This window comes from Branchiostoma belcheri, unplaced genomic scaffold, assembly GCF_001625305.1.
Source record: "Branchiostoma belcheri isolate BF01 breed outbred unplaced genomic scaffold, Haploidv18h27 scaffold38, whole genome shotgun sequence".
In the NCBI taxonomy this organism is placed as follows: domain Eukaryota; kingdom Metazoa; phylum Chordata; class Leptocardii; order Amphioxiformes; family Branchiostomatidae; genus Branchiostoma; species Branchiostoma belcheri.
This window is the reverse complement of record NW_017803998.1, coordinates 1,958,011-1,983,033: the sequence shown is the minus strand read 5'-3', so window position 1 is coordinate 1,983,033 and position 25,023 is coordinate 1,958,011. Positions and strand designations below refer to the sequence as shown.

Below are 25,023 nucleotides of genomic sequence, written 5' to 3'. Positions count from 1 at the left end.
AAAACACTGAAATGCATTTGTACATTAAAGCATAAAGATTTTCAAAGTCTTAGATATTCCTGTTCCCAAAATATCATATCTGATACAAAAGATAATGTATTACATGACTGTCAGTCATACTGTCAGTTTTTGAGATAAACTAATAAATTAAAACATTTTAACATCACAGCAATCAAAATAAATCATAATTATATTATAAGTCCAGCTGTTGTTGACCATAGACAAAGTTCTGGATGTTCGTGTTCCAAAATATCATCTGACACAAATGCTAGTACATTACAAAACTTATATACGTGATGAAAATGAAAATTATACCGACAGCTCTTTGTGATAAATCAATTAAAATAATAGATTTGAACATCACAGCAATCAAAAATAAATCTTAATTATATTAAGCTTCTTCTCCGTTGTTGACAACAATCTCAGTCCCACATGCTAGGATCCCTCCTCTTGTGCCCAGGGCCCCGTGGTAGTTTCGCTATTTCAGCATCAGTCCGGGAGAACGGGTTGAGACCTAAAAGAAAGTACAACAATCAAAATCAATCAAAGCACAGCTATTTTGGAATTTATATTGAAAGTGTAATTTCAAATTTCAAATTGGTAAAATTGTGTCCTAAAACAGGATGAGGCCATAACTGACCTATATTACTTTTTTCAAATGAAATTTATGTAGATCACTGTTACCAGTAGCTTCATTCTTTAGTTAAATAATTTAATTTACTATGTTTAAAACACAATCAAAATTAATACAAAAAATATATTTCGATGTTTGTCAAGCAATAGTATATAAAGCCCGGTTTTACACCGCTTCTTTCATGTGCATGCTGGTTCACCTCCCCAGCAATCAACTGTCAAAATCACCTCTTTTAAGTGCAACCAAAAGATATTACGACAGGCAAACCCTTAAACTCAAGCAATGTAAAACAATACATGTACCTCCATAATCTGAAGTAAAACCACATTTTAATATCAATCTCGCTTACCTGAAGCTTCAGCTCCGATGGCTGGCTGGGCGAAGCGTTGTTTGGCACGCTGTAAGGCCATCTGCCGTTTCTCTGCCAGTTCGTCGGTGATGAGTTCAACATTAGTGGGAGTTACTGGTGTCGGGATCCTCTCCGGTTCAGGGGTGGGCGCGAAGGCTGTCTCCTCGGGCACCTTGAATAAAACATTAAAGTCATGTCCCAAGTAATGACAAATTCTTATTTCTTTTGTTTTATTGATATGTTTGATTTTTAAATAAGTTGTTGAAGGGAGGCCTTTACATCAGCATATTGAGCTTTCGTCCTCCCTTGCACTGTTATATTTCATAAATATTTACTTGTTTATGTATTTGTTATCTTTTTTGTGCGAGTAAATAAAAGAAATCAATACAAACCTTCTCAATGACGCTACTATCTGACGCTCGCCGTGCCACGTCAGACGAAGGTACAGCCAGGAACGTCGATGACCCTTCCAGGACGCCGACAGAGTTCCTGCGGCTGCTGAGGTTGATGGGAGACCGCCGCATGGGCTCCATGGCTGCCGCCGGGTGCAGCCTCTTGGTCGCAGCATCGGCCTTGGTGAATCCAGTGGGTCCTTGTGGCACCGGAGGTCTTGGAGCCGGCTTTTTGACTGCATCTATTGGTATGGAGTAACAAAAAACATTAGCGAGCACTATAAAGTCATTAGAATATGTATGTCTAAAGACTCTAAAGATTGAATCGAACAAAAGTTAAATTTGATTTAAATTATTGAAGTACTTTTGTTTCAGGACTTCCAAGTTCACCCCTGACCTCTTGAACTCCTGTTATCTGGTTGTCAATCTTTCCCATCCACGTTCTGTCAACCTACTCTCAAGTTTGGCCTATTCATTGTGTCTGACATTTTGACTCCATGCCAGACTGCCTGTCAATCTTTCCCTCAACCTACATTGTACAAGCCCTCAATCTACTCTCTGAACAGATATTATACAAACTCACAGCTCAGCCACCCAAAACAATACTCCCATACCCAAAAATAAGTCTCTGTACGTTATTGAAACCGAATTTGATCAAACTGAAAAACATGACTAACCTTCACCCGACAAGGCCATGGGCCCTAGGATCCCTTCTGGAGGCAGGCGTTCCTTCTTCAGGAAGGTCTCTTTCCCCTTGGTCTCATCTTGCGGACTCTCCAGGCTCTTGTTGAGTTTCTTGATGTGATAGCGTTTCCTGATGGTGTAAACAGTACAGCATTGGTTAGTACATTCCTTCAGGAAATAAAATCGTTTACTTTTCCATACAGCTATCTTATACAAGACTATTAAGTGTTTTATGTGAGGACTCATCGTATCAATCTGATCTACAATCATGTAATGTTGAATTCTCTCCAATTAACAATCATATGTTTATTTGCTTATCTTTTTGAAATTCACAAGATTAAATTCTTAGTAGGCCATTAGTAGATTGCTACATGTGTTGTAATGTACTTAGTATGTACTTATGCATGTAATTATGTATTTCTCCCAAGGTTCATTTATAAAAAATCTTAGTAGTGGGTCATTCTTGACTATGTATATACATGTACCTGCATGCCAGCAAAACAAACAAATAAACTAATCAGTATGTCTGCTCACCAGTATTACATATATGTATAATACTGTACAGGATATAATCAATAAATGTGTACTTACTTGAGCTGCCTGTATCTGTAGTAGACAGCCCCAGCAGTTATGGATGCGGCGAAGGACAAGACAATGAGAGCAATCGCCCAGGGCGGCAGGACCTCACAGTTAGGGTTCGAGTCTGGACACTGGCACCTACAGGAAAAAAATGGCATTGTACAATTGTAACTGACTGCTTGCAATTGTAAGTATTGCAAGACTTAAGATCAGAACCATGTTAATATACAAGACCTTCCGAAATCGAACTAGATGCAGACACGTACTTGGCTCCTAGAGGGCGCTGCTCATTCTATGTTCAGACTATGTATCTGAGAACTAATGTCAATATTTGCAGTACTATGTAGTTCTTGCATAGGCGTGAATGTGTCAGGTTTACTCTTGTTAAAAGGGAAAAGCAAGAAATAAATTGTAGCAGCTGTGGACTATCTCCTTACCAGTAGTGGTCGAGTCCATCGCGACATTCCTTTGGCCAATGGCAGGGGTTGGACACACACTCGTCAAAGTCCGTCTCACAGTAGCGGCCCACCCAGCCGGGGAGGCACTCACACTCATACCCATCATATCCATCCGCACGTTTGGTGTGCGTACAGTTCCAGTCATCCTCAATTCCTGTAATAGTGGGTGAAATATTGTTTCAAATGTAATCGATCATACTGTTGATCTACGTGATGTTACTATGAAGGAACCCCTCTCTTGACATCTTTTTTCTAGTCTTGAACATATGTGAAATGGCATCAGTAACAATTTACCTTTTCTGTCAAAATTCAAATGTTTGCTTCATACTGAAGATAATCTCAAGACACTTAAGCTCAATGAAGAGCTAACTATTCACTGGTGGTGGAAAGAAATACAGATGCTACATGTACAACAAACGTTCATTGTACCAAGGAAATTCTTCAAAGCCCTTTTTGTCAAATACAATGAACAGTACATATAGTAGATCCATAGACAACACCTTGAAATCCCATTCTACTGCAATCCTTTATAGTAGTTTGAAAGTCGGGAGAGCGACAGCAGCTGTAATTTAAACTCTAGACCAGCATCAGCATCTGAACCAGAAGTACTCATCTACATACTACACAGTTACCACTGTAAACAATTGATTAAAATGTTTTGCAACACTTTTTGTAAACTGCAAAAACAACCATTCATGTATGGTGAAGGTTATCATACCTTTGCAGGTAGCGTTGTTGACGCAGGGCATGTTGAGAATGTGCATGTCGAAGATGAGACGCTCTGAGTACGCCCCTGCCGCATCTATCCCGATCAGGATAAACTCATCATGGCCGTAGAAGTTCTCTATAGGGACGTACGTCAGACGTGCCTTGATGAAAGTTCCTTCTGGTGGGATCTCTGTTAGACAACATAACAGATAACACATGTAGTCAATGACTTCATGTTCCTAGGAAGTTATAGATATAAGGTTTAGAGTACATGTAAGGAAACTGATAAAAAATGTCTCTGTCACAAAGGAAGAAATCCGACTGTCTGTACCATGGTAGTTTCAGCATTTTTTTACTGTAGATGTTTATGGTGAATTGCATATGGCGAAATTTATATATTTTGAATAGACAGCATAATTGTAGCTGATATTTACAAATGTATGTAATATTGTTAATGTTCTAATCGAGGCTATGTACTCATTTCCATCTGAGTGAAGTGAGGAAAGTCATGTAAAGTGCCTTGCCCAAGGACATAAGATCGGTGACATGGGAGGATTTAAACCTAGGGCCACTTGGTTCTGAGTCAAACACTCTGCTGTTACGTCACTACATTGGCAAATGTCACCTTAAAATCTGTGTAGAAATTGTTGTTCACTTAGCCTTATTGCACGGTTACAGTCATAGTCAAGTTTGATTTTTTCCCATACCTCTATTAAATTTTCTATTTCCATACATTTTGTCGACTTTACAAATTTTACCTTAAACCTTACGCAAATCATACTTTACCTGAAGGATCTGGTTCTAACATATCGATGTAAGCTGTTCCAAACGTGGCGTTGTACTGTTCCACCTGGAGGGTGTCGTAGTTATCAGGGTCCCACACTGTCACCACTATCTGGTACGGCTCGTAGTAGATGTTGGTTTCAATGTTCTGTTCAACAGTCACCTGTATAGGCAAATGGAACATAATGCGTTTAGTCCCAATTAAAAACTGTTGAATAGTCAGCAAAGTCTTTTGTATAATATGTATGTAGTTCTTACTCTCCAAGCAAAGGTTAGGCCTTTTTTGCCAGAATATACACTGACAGACAAAAAGCATACAATGGCTAAAAGTCTAAAATTGACTACATATGCTAAGAAAATGTCCAACACAGGCCTACACTGCTTGGAGAGTATGCAGTTTTCGGGTTTCTAAGTAAGCCTTAAACGTATTATTCAAAATAGATTCAATTAACTTTGTTGGCATGGCGGCTTGTAAAGGTGCCCTTATGTTCCTGTTCCACCATGCCTTCCATGTATGTGGAAAATTGTAATAAATAAAGAAATCTTACGTTACAATTGAGATGCAACATTTTGATTAAAATCATCACATTTATTTCCCACTAAACAAACACATCACCAACCTCGAGGGAGTTGTTTTCAGTCACACGTCTCATCTGGCCATCAATTTCTACAGAGAACTCCGGCCAGTCGTTGACAAAGATGACTTCAATGCTGAGAAGAGCTTGAGTCTCCAGGGCTGGGATGATGTCGTCATCTGTACGGTTCTCGCGTATGAAGATGGTGAGATTGTCAAAGCCTGTGAAATGAAAAAAAAATATTGGAGACTTCAAATTTGGTATGTTGTAGGATGTGGCATTTGGCAACCACATGCCACATCCACCCGTCAATCAACAGAAACTCGATCTCCTCCCATGACATCAGTACCGTTGGAGGGAATTCACCACAACTTCAGCACTAAGAAAAGACCCCGCGCTTTAGGTATTGCAACCATAATTCCAAATTTATAATTACACGGATTGCTGATATGATATTTTTTCTGTCAAGTCAGTGGTATACTTTTTTCAGCATTCTGCAATTGAAGAATGTCCCAATTTGTTGTGCAATTCCGAAGTATTTCCTGCAAATACACACTTTAACAGACTGTAGGTGGGTATTGCTAACACTGTTATATTGATGAATGAGACTCACCCCACTCCTCCTTGAAGTTCTTGTAGGTGAGCAGCCCGTCCTCTGACAGAGAGATAGTCCCGAGCTGAGCCACTTCACCAGGCACGATCCCGTAGATCAGGTCATCCCCGTCCGCATCATCAGACTCGATCCAGTACATCAGGGTACCTGGTGCACAAGCAAAAAATAAACTTTCAACTTCAAAAATGAGAGAAAAAAATGCTCAACAGCTATGGTTTAATTCTTGAGAATTATGAAGTGTGTATGAAGGCTACAATGACCAGGTGGACCAAATGCAGAGATTGTCACCAAACGCAGAACGCTGGCTTGACTTTATCAGCGTTACAAATAGTAGCTCCTGTAGCCCCAACAATTTATCTATCACCACCAGATAAAATCTTCATTTTGGTTGTGTGGTTGCTAGAACCCAGTATAAAAGATACAAAAATATAAACGGTAATAGATGCATATTGTTTACCTTTACACAGTCACTAACAACTACTGCTCTGTTTATTATTAGTCAAATACATTCATACATTTGTATGTATGGGGACAAGTCGCTCTAACTCTGTCCTGCAACTTGCATGGCATGTGTGCTACAGCATCAGTTATCATGGTGACAGACGTCTTACAGGTCAGTGACACTGTAGTTTGTTTGACAGTGTGTAGAAGAAGAAGAAAACGAGACAAACAGTACGTTTTCCTTCTGCGAAAGTAAAATCAAATTGACTGTTCAAGTTAAATCGCTAACCTGAATCCTCCTCCATCCAGACTTGTAGAGTTGAGGTAAACTCCGGAGGTTCGTTGGGGATTTCCTTCAGAGCGATGACCACGGCAAACTGCGTCTCCCTGCTGAAGTAGTGAACACTGCTGTCTGTGGACCGCCTGGTCCTCTGGCTACGTTGGGTTGGGTAGTTGGTAGAACAGACCTGCGTGGTAGATTAAAAATTTAACTTGTGTTTTGTCTCTCTTTCTGTTATCTATCTAATATATTCTTCATATTGTAGAAGATAAACAACATTAGCAACAATCTTTATTTTCAATTTTATTCATGCCAGTAATATAAGGCCGAATGCACAAGACTCAAGTACAATTGTGGGTCCTAGGATACAGCTTGAATGCATATTATATAAGCTTTTAGGACGCAAAAGTTAAAGGAATTAGTGTAGTCAGGCCCAAGTTTTCTTCCCAGCCCCCTGTTTAACTACATTAACTGTTTTGTTTGCTACAGGATTTCATACACATGTCTGGAGACCAAGGAAATTGTTTTTTGTCTTCTTTGACATGAAGACATTTACTTACATATGTCGTGAGAGTCCCCGCAACTTCATCCACCTCTGTCTGCCCGTGTTCATTACAGGTGCGTGATGCGTCATCCCACTCATCCAATTCTGTTAGTGGGAAAACATTGTGATCAATACGGTTAAATAGTGTATAAAGATATATAATCCCATGTTTATTACATGATCCAGGTCAATTTTGTACCCTTCCCCAGGGTAATTATACTGCCATATGGTTGAACAGTATAGGCAGATATAATTGCTATGAAAATGGATGAAGATTCTTTCTATTTTATAATCATTTTGGGCTTTCTTGAATGTATTGCAAAGATGAAAGGGATTGTATGATGTAATTTAATCTAGTATTACACCACTTCCTGAATTCTTCCATATACATGTACATTGACTTGATTATCATGTCTTAGTTCAAAATTAAGGGTAACAAAGTACCTTTGTTCCAAAAGATCAACAGCTGGGTGAGTTCTGTCCAGTTGGCAGAGGGGTCAAAGGTCGTTGTTATGGCGATGGAGTCGTTCAGCTCGACCTGGCCCACCACGGTCAGGTAGAAACTTGGGTTCATGATGGTTTTAATCCTAGGAAGTAAGAAAACAAAAGTATGATTGAGTTTGATGTGATTGAGTTGTACAAGATCTCCCACGGATTTGATAAACTGCGGACAGAAAATCATTGTAACCTCTGCAACAGGTCAATGTTCACGCCTAGCTTATCCAAAAAGACTCGAGGACATGCCTACAAGTACCAGGTACAAAAATCAAATGGACCCAGGTCCAACTTCTTCCCTGCAAGAACAACGGTTACCCCAATTTGGAACAAACAGTCATCAGCTACAGTAAATGTATTCAAGACCAAGTTGGCTATAGAGTGGAAGGACCACCCTGATAGATATGGATACACCTTCTCCTACTGAATGCCCAAACTGTCTACACCACGAAGACGGCCTCATTACCCAGTAAGGGTACCTAATGGCCTGGATTCAGGTGAATATTCAGGTGAATAAACACTAAGGAAATCGGAGATTTCTCACTCCTAGAAACTATACAATCCTTGGCTTCCTGATTTCCTGAAAAAGTCGACCTATAACTCCTGCTGGCTTCAATTCTTAGACCGCTGGTCTCCTGTCATTTTGCCTGTCAATCTTCCCAACCCGTGTACTGTCATAAACTGGGATTTCCAAGCAGACTTTGACTTAACCAACGGCCGACAATAATCTAAGACATTTTTTAGTATTGCTAAGTACTCGTTTAAATTTCGTCGTCACTTTTTCCGTATGTAATAACATGGATCAAATGTGCTTTCAGTGCCCAATATATACTACAGTTGTACAATGAATGATCTAAGATAGACTTTTCAGTGACAATTCATTTGAATTTTAGTATGACACATCCATGACTATCCAAGAATGCTCTCAGTTTCCATATATTGCAACGATCGCGATCGTACAACGCATGTCACCATTGCTCTCCATTATCTTTTTAGTTTCTTTCTTACACTTACCTTCCCAGTAGGTATCTGGAGGTCATGTTGGCTTCTATGGTGAGTGCAGGATCAGTGATGTAGGGGATGAAGTCATCAGAGGCATCAGAGCCATACTCTTCTGCAATACGGGTATCATCTAACATCCCGAAGGCCAGGGTTACTCCAGCAGACACCTCTGTAGAAAACAAAGCAACGATTTTAGACTTCCAGAAAGTATTATTAGATTTGCCTGCCAGCTCACCCCACATGTCTAACCTTTGCCTGTCAATCATCCCCCAATCATGTGCTGTCAACCTACTCTCATGTTTCCTGCGTCTTACCGTTTAACCTGATTGTTCTATGTGTAGATCTGCCTGTCAATCTTGCCCAGTCCACATACTGTCGACCTACATTGTACTCTTTCCACACAAAACCACAAATGCACCCAAAAAATGCCTCTGTACCCATTGTGATATGGTAATTTAATTTCTTTGTTATTTTAAAATCTTGAACCACATGTAAGTTATACGTTTTGTCATAGGTGATTTCCTAAAATGGTATGTTTACATTTTTGTTAGGTTTAACTTCAAGGGTCATTCTAAATCTTGCACACTGAAAACTGGTAAATCAGAATTCACATGAAGAGTAGATTAGTATACAGTAGTTCATAACTGACCACCCATGGCTGTTATTGTGAGGTCGTAGTCGTCTGGGGTTGCCCTCTTCTTCCTCTTTCTCAGGTCTGCACTGCTGGCAGTCAGTGGTTGGCCAGGCTGAGCTGTCACAGCCTCGTCTCCATCAGCTAAATATACAGGAAAAACACAGGGTTGTGTCAACTTTATACATGTACAGTATAATTATGGATGATTTGAAAATACTGTAAAGCTAAAGAAAAGGTTCCGAAGCCTTTCTGAGACTGTAATAGGTTGTTAAAACCATGATAATGATTGTCATGATATTGAACAGCCCTGATGAAGATGACAGACGGTCATCGAAACGTCGGCTCGTGAAAAATAAATGGTTGTGATCAAAGAACTTTGCTATTCATTCCTTTACCAACCTGATGAAATTATTTATGCATGATAATGAATGTGTTTAGGGCATAGTATTGGGAGGTAGAGCCAATCTCTCGCCATCCTCTTTTTAAAAGTCCAAAAGAAGAGTTCCTGACTTACGCAGGGTGACGATGGGTCCGTCACATTTCTCAGCACACAGGTTTGAAGGGTAGCACATCTTTACACAGGTCATGGTACATCTGAAACGTAGTAAATACATTTAAAGTAATTGTTACATTACAAAATTGAATGTAACTAATTGTGACAGAGAGAGACAGAACACTTTGACAACACAATTATCATGCTCTTGTTCTTACCTAATAATTTCATATTAAAGGTTTTTATATTAAAAAAAAAATTTTTTTGGTGTATAGTGCGGTGCCCAGCCCCGTCTCTGTGGCCCTTGGGCTATAACAGTTTTAAAAGATTTCTCTCTAAATTGAAATTGAATTGAAATTAACATAACGATACATGACGGTACTTACGATCCTGGGGGAATATTGTAGTTGGTGCCAGATGAAGAAGAAGAAGTTGTTGCACTAGGAGGAAATTTCATTGAAAAAATTTAGATATCAGAATACTGCCAGGTATGTAATCTAGGCAATCGACAATCAATTTGCTTTACACATTACAATGTATATATAACTCTATAATAGACTATCAGACTAAATTAATGGTGTTCTAAAATAAATACAAAATTCTGTTAATAATAAAGAATGAAAAATTTCTAATCAACTGTAGGCAACAGATAATCAGATGGCAGGAAATTGGGGACAGGAAATGAGGTAGCCTTTTTCTTGGACCTGAACTAATCTCCTGTCGAATATGTCATTGTCTCCGATTTGTCTAGCATGTATAAATAACATACGGAAACACAAGCAAACAAGCAGACACATTGAAGATAAGAATTTCGTACAAGGAGGTACATTGTAATAAGACCTCTAAACAAACAAACAAACAAACAAACACACCTGCACTGAGTGGCGCTATCTTCCTTTGCGTTAGGGTTAGCAGCCCTGTAACTAGATGCCGACTTTTGTGCCTCTGCATCCGATGTGCTGGGCCTCGTCTCGGCTTCGATGAAGCAGGCCAGGTCGATGGGTTTGGGGAGGGCGGACACGTTGGCCACGACCACGTCAGAAATGTACAGGTGGCCGTCCCTGATGGCAACGGTTCCAGCGCCGTTGGTCGCGACTTGGATGTAGGGAACTGTGAACTCAGGGTTTTCTCCACATGTCGTAACACCCACCACTGTTAACAAAAACAATGGTTTTTACAATTACTATAATAGTAACAAGAAATCAGAGATTTCAGATTCAATCCACAGCTTCTTGAATTTCCCCATGTAGAATACTAGTACTAATTCCTGTTGGCTCCCAGTCAGATTGCGGGTTCTTTATGTTCATTTCCTGTGTCTGACCATTTAGCCTCCTGTCATTCTTCCTGTCAATCTTCACCCCACCCAAGTACTGTCAACCTACTATGGATATACAGATGCTTTTTTTTCATAAATCCAAAGCTGAAGAGCCCAGACCAACACGTAATGTATAAAAAAAAAAACACCTATCATGCGATAAGAAATACTACATTAGATGAATTCTGATAATTTTCACACAGGTTTTTCCTTGTAAATAATGAACTTGACATGGCCAGTTTGGTTATGATAAGACATGTACTGGCCATTTCTGCTAATTACATTGCACAATGTGAGTTTGGTCATAACATATAAGCTTAGCGTGTGTTAAAGGTATGAGTGACATTGATTCGAAGACCTCATTATCAGAACTTACATGTCTTGTTTATTCCTTCATCACTGGGCTTTTGGAAGGAAACCCCACATTCTTTCCCGTTGCCGCTCTTCTTAGCAACAGGAACTGTTGGCGTGTCAAACTCTGCAGTTCCGAGTGTGTTTGTCTCTACATCAACTTGTGGTGGCAACAGTTGCACAGTAACACCTGGTAAAATACATATCACATACTATCAATGAATGTCCTTCTTAATACATGCACAATCAAAGTCATGGTATGCATACATGTGCATTCTGCACTTACTTGACCTCCCGCCATTCTACCTGTTAATCTTCCCTTTCCATGTGCGGTCAACCTACTCTATCCGGACAAAACTTCACAGCTCCAAAGCCTCCCAAAACAATACTCCCATACCCGAAAGTAACTAACATTCAGAGTCATGTTGCTATAACTCCATTGTATGACCCATACCTGATGTAGTACCAGTCCCAACAAGTCCTGCCTTGTTGACTGCCTTCAGAGCCACATAGTAGGTGTGGTTGTTCAGCAGTCGACCGGAGAAGGTGGTGTTCTCGGCAGTCTGGTTGATTCCCACGGGTTCGTAGTCCTGAAGCTGTGTCCCGTCATTGTCATAGATGGCCCAGGAGATTTCCTGTGTGAACATTAGAGAACAGATTAGAATGATTAGATTAGAATGAGTTGCAGAACTCCAGTCAGAAGCTCTGAGGAAGGTGTTTGATAGACATTGAAACGTAAGCAGGTGAGAAACTCTATGGTTGTGTAAGAAGAAAATTCTATACCCTAAGTATCTTCCAACCTGATGAAATTATTTACAGATTAGAATGATGTGTAACACACTTCCATGGGCAGACTGGACCTGTTTTTCTGCAAACCCAATAAAAGTATAATATTATAATCACGCATATAACGATAACGTTTTACTTTAACGATCTTGATTTGTCAAAATTCAAAGTAGGCTGGCGTTCATAACTTTTCAAGACTTTTAGGTATACTTGTCGACAAACTCCCAACCACAGATGGCCTCTTGTGAGTCTTGACTCACTCCAAACCATGGCATGGAGAAAGTCGGAAGGCAACAGCTCAAGGGCTACATCTAACAGGGGCTTTAAAGCAGGTTCAGCATAGGCCATTGCACACTTTTGATGTAGTATTTTCAGCCATGCTGTAATAGATCCAGCATGTATTTTTCATGAAACTTGTCCAACATGTTACGTTAGTTTGCAATTGTACTATGATCGTACGGCATTTGTGACCTGGTCCTTACCTTGATTCCACTTTCTGGATCGGCGAACCTCCAGTAGGCCTTGATGGTGTCGTTAGACTGTTGGTAGGAGGTCGGCCGTTCTCCCTGTACCTTGTCAAAGTGGAAAGATGACACCAACACCGGGGCAGTCATGTCGATGTAGAAGCCATTGGAGGTAGTGTTTACAGTCTGGCCCTTTGCAGACAAGGCTTTCACTACAAGAAAAAAGATGATCATTATAACTTGAAATACAAGTAACCTTATGCTGTTGATACCAAGAGAGTTATAATTATCATGATTCTTTTGATTATGGCATGTTCGAATGATCATACTGGCCCTTTGCAGACAAGGCTTTCACTACAAGAAAAAAGATGGTCATTATAACTTGAAATTAAAGTAGCCTTATTCTATTGATACCAAGAGAGTTACTTCTGCGTGATTCTGGACTAAATTGCTTACTAAAAGGAATGATCATATTTTTACACAGTCAAGTCACAATGTCATTCAATTCAACTTTTGATTATGTACAAAATATTTTCTACCGGAAAAAATCACCTAATATCTTACTAAAACAGTTATCATATGACCATAAATGACTCTTCATAATTTACATTTTACCTTTTCATGTAAAGTATCTGGCAAAGAAAAACTGAAATTGGGTGTGGCCCATGTACTTAATACTGTTAAAGTTAAGTTAGCACAAACTAGCCTGTAAGACAAATATACATCCTAACCTATGAGCTTGTATGGGATGGCATAAGTCTCCTCGTCCCCATCCTCGTCTGTCACAGTCCTGGTGCTGGGGAGGTCAAGGTCAGTCAGGTTGAACTTGAAGTCGATGTTCTCACTAGCCCTGGCGTCACAGGCAGGGTCACACGCAAACCTGCTGCAGCCGTCCAGACACGGGATACAGGGGTTGTAGATCTGTGGAGAGACAACAACGGTTGTTATAGCGATATCAGCCACCTTGCTTGCAAAGCTCGGCCTAGAAGACATAACCTGCAGTCTCGCCGACTCCGACGGCATGGCCACGTTAAATGTGTCAGTGGCTGTATTAACAACATTATTGGACTGCAGCTGCCTAGCAGTAGAGGTTGGGGAAGACCTAAAAAGACCTGGATGGAGTGTGTCAGGAAAGACATCAGAGAGTGCGGCACTGTTGGTGTAACCCCCCTGATGATGAATAGGGCCGCCTGGAGGTGCAGAGTGAAGACAGGCTGAATGACAGGAGGTCAAAAGGCCGGATACAAAAATGGCTTGAAATTGAGATTGTGTTGACAGCAAACGGGTGGGGAAGATTGACAGAGGCAGAGTGGCAGGTCAAAAGGTCAGGTACAGGAAATGGGATGAACGTCAAGGTCAGGAAAACCCAAAGTACCTCCCCCATGTCCGAAATCTCTGATATCTTTCCGATATCCTAAAGTTTTCAGAGATTTGACTTTCCAAGGTGCTGAAATGCCATCCGTGTAAGAATGAAGATCGCGCTCAACTGTTGGTCATCAACCACTTTCGACAAACCATAAAAATATGCATCCAATTTTCCATCGTAACAGGCCATATATCTTTTTATCAGAAGTTTTTGAAGTGATAAATACACGGAAGATTGAATTAGACACTACAGTAGGAAATATGAGTCAAGGGTTTACATGTATGTGATGCAGACAAACTAACCTCTCTGAAGTCTATAGCTTGGTAAGCAGTTCCGTTCTCATATTCTGACATGACTCCGCCGTAGTACTTTATAATTGGTGCAGTGTTCCCTCTCCAAGGTCGGCCATACCGGCACAGAACATCACTGGGCGGGGGGAATCTATCACAAGGACAAAAAATCATATGAACTTTAATGCATCTCTTCTTAAACCAGCAGTAGAATAATCTATTACTTGCCAAACACAAGGATATTCATTTATTATTAAACCATGATAAAGAGTCGCAAAAGCAATATGAGAGGGTCAAATACAAGAGGACACTAGACTAACATTAGAAAATGATGAAAAATGTAAAATGTCTTTTTGTAGTACTTTTGTGCATTTTTTACAGTACTAGTGGTAGAGCGTTTGACTTTGAAACGGCCAGACCCACATATCATTTGTATTATGTGCATCAATTCAGCGCTATAAAAGGCTACGATTGCACAGGTAATATTTGATCAATTAACCATTTATTAGGACATGACATTGTGTACTTACATGACATTGCGGAAGTAAGCGTAGGTTTCGTATGGGTTGAACTTGTCCTCCAGTTCTGGCACGCGGTTGTCTTTGTTCCACATGCTGAGCATGAACTTAGTCATGTCGTCAAAGGCTGGGGCACCTGAGATCACGGCCCACAGGTGGTCATTTATGTACAATTCGAACGTCCAGTCCTCCTGTAAACAGTAACAAACAGGAAAATATATTTTATTTCCAGAGGGAAATAACTAAAATCTATTTGCAAAATCATGCCTGAGGGCTACTTGCTTGAATGTACATTCAGATAAGAGTCGAAGATCGTACAGTACAGCAATCCGAAACAGACAACTACTGTCTGAACAACTTATTCTAACTGTAACTGCTTGCTATTATGATGTATGACTCATTTTTTTTGAAGGCAGTACATAATGAGTTGACCCACGTTCTGCATAATGAGTGAAATATGCCCAAAGAATCTAATGAAGACAAGTTGCAAGGTGGTCTTTTGGTTGTTTAAGTGTTCTTGACTTTGAAGCTGAAGGTTCTAGATTTAATTTCCTTACAGGCACCAATGTTGTGCCATTGGGAAAGGTGATTTACCCATTTTTCCTCACTCTACTAAAAATGTTCTCAGTTACTTTGTAATTCTAAGATGTTTCAGATCTAGGATTCAAAAAAGTATTCTAGTGCAACTCAAAGCCAAGCAAAGCTCTTACACATAAGTGACGACACATCGACTACTTACAAGAGTTTCCCAAGTTGTCATCTTGAAGACAAATTTGTAGGTGTACCAAGATGTCGACGGGTTAAAGTTAAGGTAGACAATCTTGAACGTGGGGTTGTACTGATCGTTGTGATATCGGCACCACAGTACCAGCTTCGAATTGGAGGCCCCTTGATAAAAAAACAGAATAAAATCCTGAGTAAAGAGACTGTTTTGTACTCAACCAAGTGTTTTATTCACAGCCAACGTTTCGGTGACCGTCTGTCATCTTCCTCAGGGCAGTTCCGACTGATTCACATTGCACTGTAGCACAAGTGTCGCTGCTATGCAGCAAGCCAACAGATAAACGAAAATTGATGTACTCCAGAGTACTTTGGTGTATGACCTACAGGCATCCTGGCATAAAAATATTGCGAACATACTTATAATATTTAGTATTTCGGGCCTTTTTACTCCAAACAAATTGATATCAAAATGAAACTGTTCTGTTTTCTCCTACCTGATGGGTGGATCTGCATTCCACAGGCACTCTGAGTGATGAATCGTTCGTTCTCGTCTCCTGCGTACGTCTCCCCTAACACAGGATCGGGAATGACGGCGAAGGGCAGGGCGTCTGTGGCTGTGTCCGCGCCCGTGTCTGTGTCTGTGTCCTGTGCCGCGGGCTGAGCTGCCACTGTGTACAAACTGCAGGTACACGTCGGGCAGTACTTCTGCAAGGAAAAATGACACGGCTTAATATTATTGGGTAGTTTGTGTATATGCACACTTAAATACAAATAATCACTGTTTAAAGATGGATCTTCAACACACTACACACACATCTTTTCCAAAACACTGGAGTGTATGTGGCCCATGCATGCATGATATTTGATCCTGTAAGATGTATAATTAGATGTATAAACTGCAGTGGAAAAGTGGACAGGGTTCTTTACGCTTGTGTCAACGGGAAAATTATTAGTAAGGGCCAGTAAGAAGGGTTCTTCCTTTTATTTAGGGTTCTTCCTCATGTAAATGTAGGGACTGGTACAGGTTTGACTGCATACCAATGGCCAGGTAATCATTATGTACAAATGTAGAAGTGGCTAGTAGTAAAGCTTAGGGTTTATATGGTCTCATATAACTGTTACAACAGTCTTTTGTGACTTACAGCATCAGTGTCGCTCAAGCAGCAGGCCATGCAGTAGTTGAAGTCGCCGACAGTACCATCAGGACCGGTGTAGAACAGCACGTTGGTGACAGCTATACCTGTACCAGCTTTGATGTCAACCTGTGCAAATGTAGAGAAAAATGTGTAATCTACTTCAACCATTTAGTCCTCCTTTCTCACACACTGTGAAGCTTTTGTTTTTAATTCAAATTTTAAAACTCTTTTATTTTCTCGGACTTCAGTAAATTGTGTGTTGAGTCGGACTTCAGTAAATTGTGTGTTGAGTCGACCAAATACTTGTGTAAAGGCTAGTTTAAAGGCCATAATGACATAATGATCTACATTGTACATAGCATAAATTTAATGTTATATCTTATAATTGTAGAAATGCATTCGCCCCAGAGGTGTCGCCAAAAAAGTCGACCTGTTGTTATTGAATTTGGGAATAGACGGTACGCAATTAACATGTACATGTTGCTGATTTTAACTGTACATACCTGGTAAGTCCCGCCCTTCTGCATATCAGCCTTCCTGTATATGGCACCTGTGTATACCTGTGGTTTCTGGACATCCCGGATCATGGTCATTTTTATATCACCCCCGCTCTCAGAAATCTCAACCTTTGGAAAAAAAAGCATTTTAGAGTCAGACAGCTTTCATTTGTACAATATGTTACAGATCATTAAATAAAACCTTGCAGGTTGATAGCTGGTTAAATGAGAAACCCTACATTGTACGTGGCTTTAGCCTTGGCGACTGTTTGGGTGGACTCACATCCTCCCAGCCTGCAGGGAGATTATTTAGACTGCCAACTTGACCTTAAGGTCAATCTGTGGTCACAAAATCCCCCTCCCTTCCTGCTACTCTACTGCATTCAAACATCTACATTTGTAAACCCAATGAATATGACACACACACACACACACACACACACAACACACACACACACACACAACCACACACAACCACACCCAAAACAATACCTCCGTATACCCTGAGATAATGAATTGAATTTCTTATTTTCTAGGTAGAAGGGATACTCAACACAAGATACTTTGTACTAGCACCTTGGCAGAACCTACATGTACTGCACCTGCACCCAAACCGAATTTCTTATAGTTTTCGCTAGATTTTTGGTCACCACTGCATCAAGATTTCGTCCGTTGTATACAATTTTTTTCCCACACAAAATTTAAACCAATAGACGAGATGTCATTTTTAGATTCATGAATACGACTTATCGTTAAGCCAATGTGTTATGCGCAGTACATTATGAGTTTCGTGCAGGTGCAGTACATTCTGCTGGTACGGTTATTGTACTTTGTTGTCTGACCTGTTTGGCCCTGAAGGTGGCGTTCCAACAGTTGGAGGTGTCTCGGCACATTCCCCACAGCTTGTCTGTGGTCACCTCTTGCCAGTTTCCATCCGTGAAGGGGGAGGGCGTCCTCGGACACTCTTCAGCTGCAGGATCAGCAAGATGCAGGAACATACCTGAAACAACAAAATCAGCTAGGATTAACTAAAGATCTCATGCCAATAGCATCTGATAGGAAGTACTAACATCTATCTATAAAGTCATTATGAAGGGAAACAAGAATCATATATAGCAAGACTGTTAGTGATGAATTCTTTAATGCTAGCACCGTTAATTCACTGGTATGCTTCTGAATCTATATCTTATCTTATATCGTGACAACAGTAGCAAAATGTGCACCCATTCTAATATGTTATATTTAGAATCATAGCAATTTCATGCTAATATTTTTTGTGTCACAGTAAAAGGAATACATGACATTAAACTGGTATATGATGTAATAATAACCATAAAGGATTTCATACAGACACATACATGTCACCACCTAGTGATTCACAACTATACTGCACACGGTACAATTTCTCCTACTAGATATTTTAAAGGTCGAATCAGTGACGAATCGTGTCAATGAATTTTAAATTGTACTCCCTATTACAGTTAGTGATTCCTTTTACTCAATCAACAAGTGGTCGGCTTAGGCATTAGTCCCTTACTGGTTACGTCTATGGGTACGAATTGGGACCAAGAAAAATATTGGTCGTTATCACCAGATGACTGGATTTGGGAGGTGGTCACTTGGGCAAGTTTGACTGTAATATTGATCATGAAGTCCTTGAATAGTTTCATAAGGTTGGTAAGACACTGAGTGAAGAGACTCTTTTTACACAAACAAGTCTTTTATTCTTATGGGAATGCATCTGTAGCAGCGACACCTGTGCTGCAATGCGATGTGAACCAGTCAGAATTGCCCTGAGGTAGGTGACAGACTGAATCGGCTGAATAAAAGACTTGGTTGTATAAGAAGAGTCTCTTCACTAAATATGGAAGTCAACAAAGCTTGTCACTGCACCTGGGAGAGTTGTGTTGTCTCCGTGAAACTCAAGGTCCTCGGTGTAGTTGTGTCCGTCCACCAGAGTACCGATGGAGATTTTGGACAGGTCGTAGATGATTGGCGCAGACACAGTCAGGATGGAGGACCCAGCGTTGTTGGTCGTTCTCAGGTGGACGTAGTAAGGGATGTTGGTCTGACGGACAGAAATTTGAAGCACGTTACCTTAAAACTGTTAAGTCATGTTTCTACCAGTTATGTCAATGTCTGAATGTGCTTATATCAATTCACTGTTATATACTGAGTATAATTCCATCTGTACACCTTCCATGTATTCTGGCATACTCATTTTAACCTAAGCAAAGTGAGGAAAGTCGTGTAAAGTGCCTTTCACAAGGTTGCACAAGGTTGGTGACTTTGACCACAGACGGAAGTAACAGGAAGAATAGTTCAGAAGTGGTGGAATTAGCCAATTTATAAACTTTGGCTGCTGACAGAATATCCAGATCACAGGGTAAGGTAAAATGCAAATTCATGGGGTCTCAGATATAGGTTTTGACTTGTCTATTTGTTGCACTGAGCAAATTTTATTCACCAAATACTTCTTAAACGTTCTGCTGCATCGATAGCACTTACCCTTAGATCTAGTTCCACGAACGCATATGATCTGTAAGAGTTGTTCAGCCTGATCCAGTCCACATCTACAGACAGGGAATCTTCGTCTTCTACAGCGCAGGACACAGCCTTGAACAGGGCCACTTCGTAGTACGCGATGTCGCTCTCCGGATCCGAGTAGCCTTCCCAGTTGACTTCAAACGTTTCAAAACTGTCCACGTATGTCATCACCTGTCAACGACAGAAAGGAAGTAAAAAATGTTTTCATATGTGCCAGAAATAAATGACAGTGAAGTTTATTTCATAACCATGGCCAACTGGGCCAAATCCATTAACTTAGAAAAGTTACATGAACCATATACATGTGCATGTACCTACATGTACACGTAGGGAATGCTTTGGATTATATCTCAGCAGTTGTTGAGACATTGGGTTTCTAGCATGTCTTTCAAAGATATTTTCGAGGTAAATTACCACCAAAACATATTAGTTACACTGCTTACTTACCATGCCATACAGTGGACCAGCCCTCAGTCTGCCTTCTATTGGATCAGTCAGATCCACATGGAAGGTTGCTGTCGTCTTGTTACATTCACCTGAAACATAATCATCAACAATTTGATCACAGAGTTTCTTCTTAAAAGTGCTAGAAAAATAGCTTCGATTTTAAAACACCATGATGGTATGAAATGCTAAAACTACACATAATTAATAATCAAGGGCTCAATAATTAGAAATAACATGACACCAAAAACACAAATTCATCATCTCTTACAACAATAGTCCAGTGTAACCAGCGTAAACCAGTATGAACCAGTATGAACCGGAAACTTACCAGTTTCGTCCATGGCTACCACAGTGGCAAAGTAATCTTCATCGTGCTGCATGACTAGTTCGTCTGCCTTGTAGAAGGTATCCTTATCAACCACGGTCCAGTCCCGGACGGTGAAAACATCACCAAGAGACGCATACACCTCACTGTTACTGTCAATCTATGGAGTGGTAAATAGATATTATGTCAGAATTGATGTTAACATTCCAATTCAAAATTTTAACTCAAATAATGGCATAGTATAATTATGATACTACAAATACGTGAAATGTGTGAAATGAAAATTAAAACTATGTGAATTTCAGAAAATCATTATGAAACAAATTAAATCAGCTTCTTGTTTGTATTTTTCTACACAATCCACATATTTTATTAAGGCATATTAAAGAATCTTAAATCATTTTTTCAAATTGTTGTTAATAGTTTGCCAGTAAGTTTTAACCCTGTCCATCAACTGAATTCTACTCTCCACCCATTCCCTTCCAATTCTTGCTTCTGAGGACGAAATACATAAAACTCCCCCTAAACCACTGCGGCCCAAAACAATACTTCCGTCTCGGGAGTAAAACTATAATTGCCTGTCAAAAACTCACCATGTCCTTGCAGTGCAGTGCATGTGCAGCCTGGTAGGCTGTGGTGTTGTCAGTCTTGTGTCCGATGCCGATGAAGTTTAGGTGAATGCCCTGTCCCCGTGTCTCAAAGTTGGACCATTCCACCAGCACTTTGGAGGGGGAGTTGATGAAGGCTGGCACTGTCACATCACCAGCTGTTGACAAAGAAATTCAACTCAGTTTTAGTCAAGAATGTTGTTTGGATATGTTATATTCCTGTCATGTTACTGAGCTTAAAATAAACAACCGAGTTAGCTTGTTGATGATGGGCTCAAGCACACTTTTCAAATTTACAAAATCTACAAAACCACCAATTGAACGGCAATCGAAGATTATGATGATAAATCCATTATAGTAATAGGAAACTTCGCCTCTTGCGAAACATACAGAAACTACACTGATACCCCTGGCACAACATGCAAAAACTGCAGTTTTAGACCTTTTAACCTTTTCTCATGTTTACCCCCATTTCCTGTGTCTGTCCTTTTACTTATTATTCTGCCTGACAATCTTCAACCAACGTGCACCCACATGCTGTAAAACTATAAGTACTCAAGAATCAAAGAACACACAAAACCACAGTTCAGCCACCCAAAAACATACTTCTGTACCCATAAGTACAAAACTAACTCATAAAATCCATGAAGAAATAATACCAGTTACCTGTGACCCCACCATCACAGCCCACCCTGATGCCATTAGAAGTGACCTCCACCTGTGCGTAGTTAGCACTGGAGGCCCGCACAGTCACGTAGTAAATCCCTGTCTTCGGCACCAGATCCTGCACGAAGTAGAAGGTCCAGGTCTTGTTCAGCCCCACATCGGTGAAGGGTATGATGTTGTCCCGGGTACGGGCGTAAAGACGGTCGGTTCCGACTGCGATCTCGTACTTGTCGACTTTCTGGTGCGCAGATTCCTCTTCTGTTTGTTCAACTGTAGGGTTGCCTAGAGGGATCATTTTTTAATCGGTTGATGCGTAAATGTATGTGAACAGGAAGAAAATGTACAATCATCCCAAAAAGTTAAAGACTTTCTATCCTTACATTTGGGATACATGTAAATGCAAATGTACATGTAAATGTTTTGTTCATACATGAACTTGATTGTATTTTTGTTTTTCCGTGGAATAAGATGACTTACCAGAAGACGCAGCGTTGATGCTACTACGATCTACACCGAAGCCTTCAAAGTTTGCGGAGATCTCATCGTCGGCTATCTGGTAGTTGAGGTCATAACCAGGCACTGGACCATCTCGTACAAGTCCTGGGATGAGCGGCTCCCTCTGGACAGTTATTCCTGATAGAAACAGCGTGTTACTACCATATTCATGAGCGAAATTATTTTACAAGAATATGTGCAGATGGTGTTCAGCACCAGGGACAGGGGTAGTTGGCGATTTGCAGCTGGTGTCATAATCAGGGACAGGAATGTTTCACAATGTGTGGACGCTGTTCAGCACCAGGGACAGGAATGTTTGGCTATGTGCAGATGGCGTTCAGCACCAGAGACGGCTATGTGCAGATTGTGTTTAGTGCCAGAGGCAGGGATGTTTTACAAAAACTATGTAAACTAGGGCTGCGTACCTAAACGTAACATCAGGTACAGGTACAGGTACTGGTACAGAGGTTTAGGTACAGGTCCGGACCTGTACCTGTACCTGAACAATTTGACAAATTAACACGTGTTCTTCACTTTTTCAATCATGACACAGAAACAATAATAAAGTGTTGGAGGGAAGGGAAAATGACTGACCTCTGACCTGATTTGAGTTTGTTGACCAATCACAACCCTGGATCAGCCACACTCTCGCGATGTCTCGTGAGACTGAGGATCTCAAATCAATCGACGGTGTTTACGTCTTTTCCAGTGCTAATTTTTCGTCTTTGTGGTAGGATTTACCTATCTTTAGTCATATACATGGTGTAAACTAGCTATTTCGGTATATACTCGTTACTTCATGATCCGGTATTTTGGACCTGTACCGAAACGATTTTTACGGTATTGGACCGGTACAGTGTACCGGTCCGCAGCCCTAATGTAAACTACATGTTAATACCAAAGTATGTAAATTTAGGTTTGTTCCACTCACCATCGGATCGTTCAATCCGTGAAACATTCTGCAGGTTGGTTGCCTTGACTGTGACGTAGTAGGTTTCACCGTCCATCATTTGTAGGTTATCATTGGAACTCCCGGTGTTCTCTGCAAGAGCAAGTTTGGCGGTTTAAGTTGATTCATAAAAGTATTTTCAAGAAGATGTCTACATGAAATCAGTTAATACTATGTTAGATATCTTGGAGTATGGATACAGATGCACACTGTTCTTTTGTATCCTTTCTTTGTTTAAGGTTTTAAAATTATTTATCTGTCATTTATCAGTCATATTTAAACAACATGCAGGTTCACTCCATTGACAGCTTTCTTGACAGCAAATAGTTTTCTGACATTGCCATTGCATGGTAATAGAAGCAACTAGTGACAAGGATCTAGGACATATAACCTAATAGATGTGACCAGGAACTTACCGTCCACATCTGTGAAGTCCTGTACGACCGTTTCGTCCACCCTCGTGATTGACCACTCGTAGGTTTCAATAGGACAGGGGTCGCCCCTGAAGTCCCAACTTGCATACAGAGTGTTGAGAGATGTCTGGTAGTCCCTGCAACACAAAACCAAAATGGCATTTTTTATTTACCATGTAATAGGCCAAAAGGCTATGAAATGATGATATGCAATTTGAATAACGATCAACATTACTTTCTTGAATACTTACAGATCTTGTCCAGTCTTCTCTCCATCATATACCGCACCTCTGGAGTCCTTACTGATGTACACACCGTTGGAGATGGCAACTGTCGTCAGGCCTGCCTTGTTGTATGCCTTCACTGCCACAAACACCTGGAAAAAGTAGATTGTGAGAATGTGTTTTTGTACTTTTGTAAATCATATTTCTGTATGTTCTAATTAACTATTCAGTTTTTTGTTATTTTTTGTGCGAATTTCTAGTTTTATTTATTGTGAATTTCTCTCTAGTTCTGTATTTTCTCATTGTTTCCAAGGCAACGGAAATGCATAAATGTAGAAATTAACTGGAGACAGAAAATAATACAACCTTTTCTGAGACATTTGACCTAATTTCACGTTAGTGTCGTCATGCCTAACATATTCAAATTTCTGTCAGAAATTCCCCATAAGCTAGGTAAAAAAATTCAGCCAATCACGTTACATTCTATTATGAAAATTATTGTTACATGAAAAAAATATCAATTTTATTTAATCTTTCCGTATGACTTACAAAGTGAAATGGATAATAGAGTATTGCTTTGCCTTTGTTTTAGTGCTTAAACATAGCTGTAAGATGCTAAGTTTACATATGTTCTAAAAATGTGTCCATGTATATAATATGCATACCTGTGAAACGTCAGTGAGATCCAGCCCTTCAATAGCGATGGGCCCGTTAGGGTTCACTTCAACCTCTCTGTACTCCCTCACATCTCCTGCTCCTGGGTTACTTCCAACTGCAACCTCCATTCTATTACAAGAAGTAACAATGAATTAGTTATGTATCAGAACACCCTGAAAATATAGACAATGTTGAACATAACGGCACACTGAAGGTTAACAAACATCCACTAGGAAACAGTTAATATTTCTACCTTTGACCATAGCAGATCACCATTGCACAAGCATACACAGAACTGTGAAATGGCCTAAAACTAGAAAATCAGTTCTGCTTTGTTTTACTTGCAAATGGCACTGTATGATACGTTATGGAAGAAGAACAAGGATATAAGGAAGAGGGAGAAGGAAGACAAATGTTGCCGTTGTTCTTACTTAGCAATGGAAGAGTCCGGATCACTGAAGGGAGTCCATTCAGCAGTCACTTGTGAGAGGGACTGTTGACAAACTGCATCCTTGGCCAACACACATTCTGGAAAGAAAAATGACAAAAAGTCTCTCTTAGAAAACTGTATAATGTATTGCC

At 40.2% G+C, this 25,023-nt stretch overlaps 1 protein-coding gene across 1 annotated transcript in view; it reads right to left on the bottom strand.

Annotated features, from left to right (window-relative positions):
• Positions 1-40: 40 nt before the first annotated feature.
• LOC109476567 overlaps positions 41-25,023 on the bottom strand; it is a 99,239-nt gene continuing 74,256 nt past the window's right edge. The window contains exons 96-135 of the mRNA XM_019777552.1: positions 24,873-24,969; positions 24,450-24,570; positions 23,812-23,936; positions 23,564-23,697; positions 23,130-23,240; positions 22,181-22,336; positions 21,704-21,985; positions 21,023-21,195; positions 20,433-20,589; positions 20,105-20,193; positions 19,619-19,828; positions 19,004-19,178; positions 17,953-18,110; positions 17,117-17,239; positions 16,620-16,739; positions 15,972-16,182; positions 15,494-15,642; positions 14,767-14,945; positions 14,249-14,387; positions 13,312-13,501; positions 12,599-12,792; positions 11,785-11,965; positions 11,356-11,520; positions 10,537-10,816; positions 9,686-9,765; positions 9,187-9,312; positions 8,550-8,706; positions 7,485-7,627; positions 7,057-7,145; positions 6,506-6,683; positions 5,776-5,922; positions 5,208-5,383; positions 4,591-4,750; positions 3,815-3,994; positions 3,076-3,250; positions 2,651-2,776; positions 2,053-2,189; positions 1,376-1,617; positions 984-1,155; positions 41-514 (exon numbers count right to left, since the gene is read on the bottom strand). Of these exons, the coding sequence (XP_019633111.1) occupies positions 423-514; positions 984-1,155; positions 1,376-1,617; positions 2,053-2,189; positions 2,651-2,776; positions 3,076-3,250; positions 3,815-3,994; positions 4,591-4,750; positions 5,208-5,383; positions 5,776-5,922; positions 6,506-6,683; positions 7,057-7,145; positions 7,485-7,627; positions 8,550-8,706; positions 9,187-9,312; positions 9,686-9,765; positions 10,537-10,816; positions 11,356-11,520; positions 11,785-11,965; positions 12,599-12,792; positions 13,312-13,501; positions 14,249-14,387; positions 14,767-14,945; positions 15,494-15,642; positions 15,972-16,182; positions 16,620-16,739; positions 17,117-17,239; positions 17,953-18,110; positions 19,004-19,178; positions 19,619-19,828; positions 20,105-20,193; positions 20,433-20,589; positions 21,023-21,195; positions 21,704-21,985; positions 22,181-22,336; positions 23,130-23,240; positions 23,564-23,697; positions 23,812-23,936; positions 24,450-24,570; positions 24,873-24,969 (6,299 nt within the window). The 3' untranslated portion in view covers positions 41-422. The remainder of the gene's footprint in view (positions 515-983; positions 1,156-1,375; positions 1,618-2,052; positions 2,190-2,650; positions 2,777-3,075; positions 3,251-3,814; positions 3,995-4,590; positions 4,751-5,207; positions 5,384-5,775; positions 5,923-6,505; positions 6,684-7,056; positions 7,146-7,484; positions 7,628-8,549; positions 8,707-9,186; positions 9,313-9,685; positions 9,766-10,536; positions 10,817-11,355; positions 11,521-11,784; positions 11,966-12,598; positions 12,793-13,311; positions 13,502-14,248; positions 14,388-14,766; positions 14,946-15,493; positions 15,643-15,971; positions 16,183-16,619; positions 16,740-17,116; positions 17,240-17,952; positions 18,111-19,003; positions 19,179-19,618; positions 19,829-20,104; positions 20,194-20,432; positions 20,590-21,022; positions 21,196-21,703; positions 21,986-22,180; positions 22,337-23,129; positions 23,241-23,563; positions 23,698-23,811; positions 23,937-24,449; positions 24,571-24,872; positions 24,970-25,023) is intronic.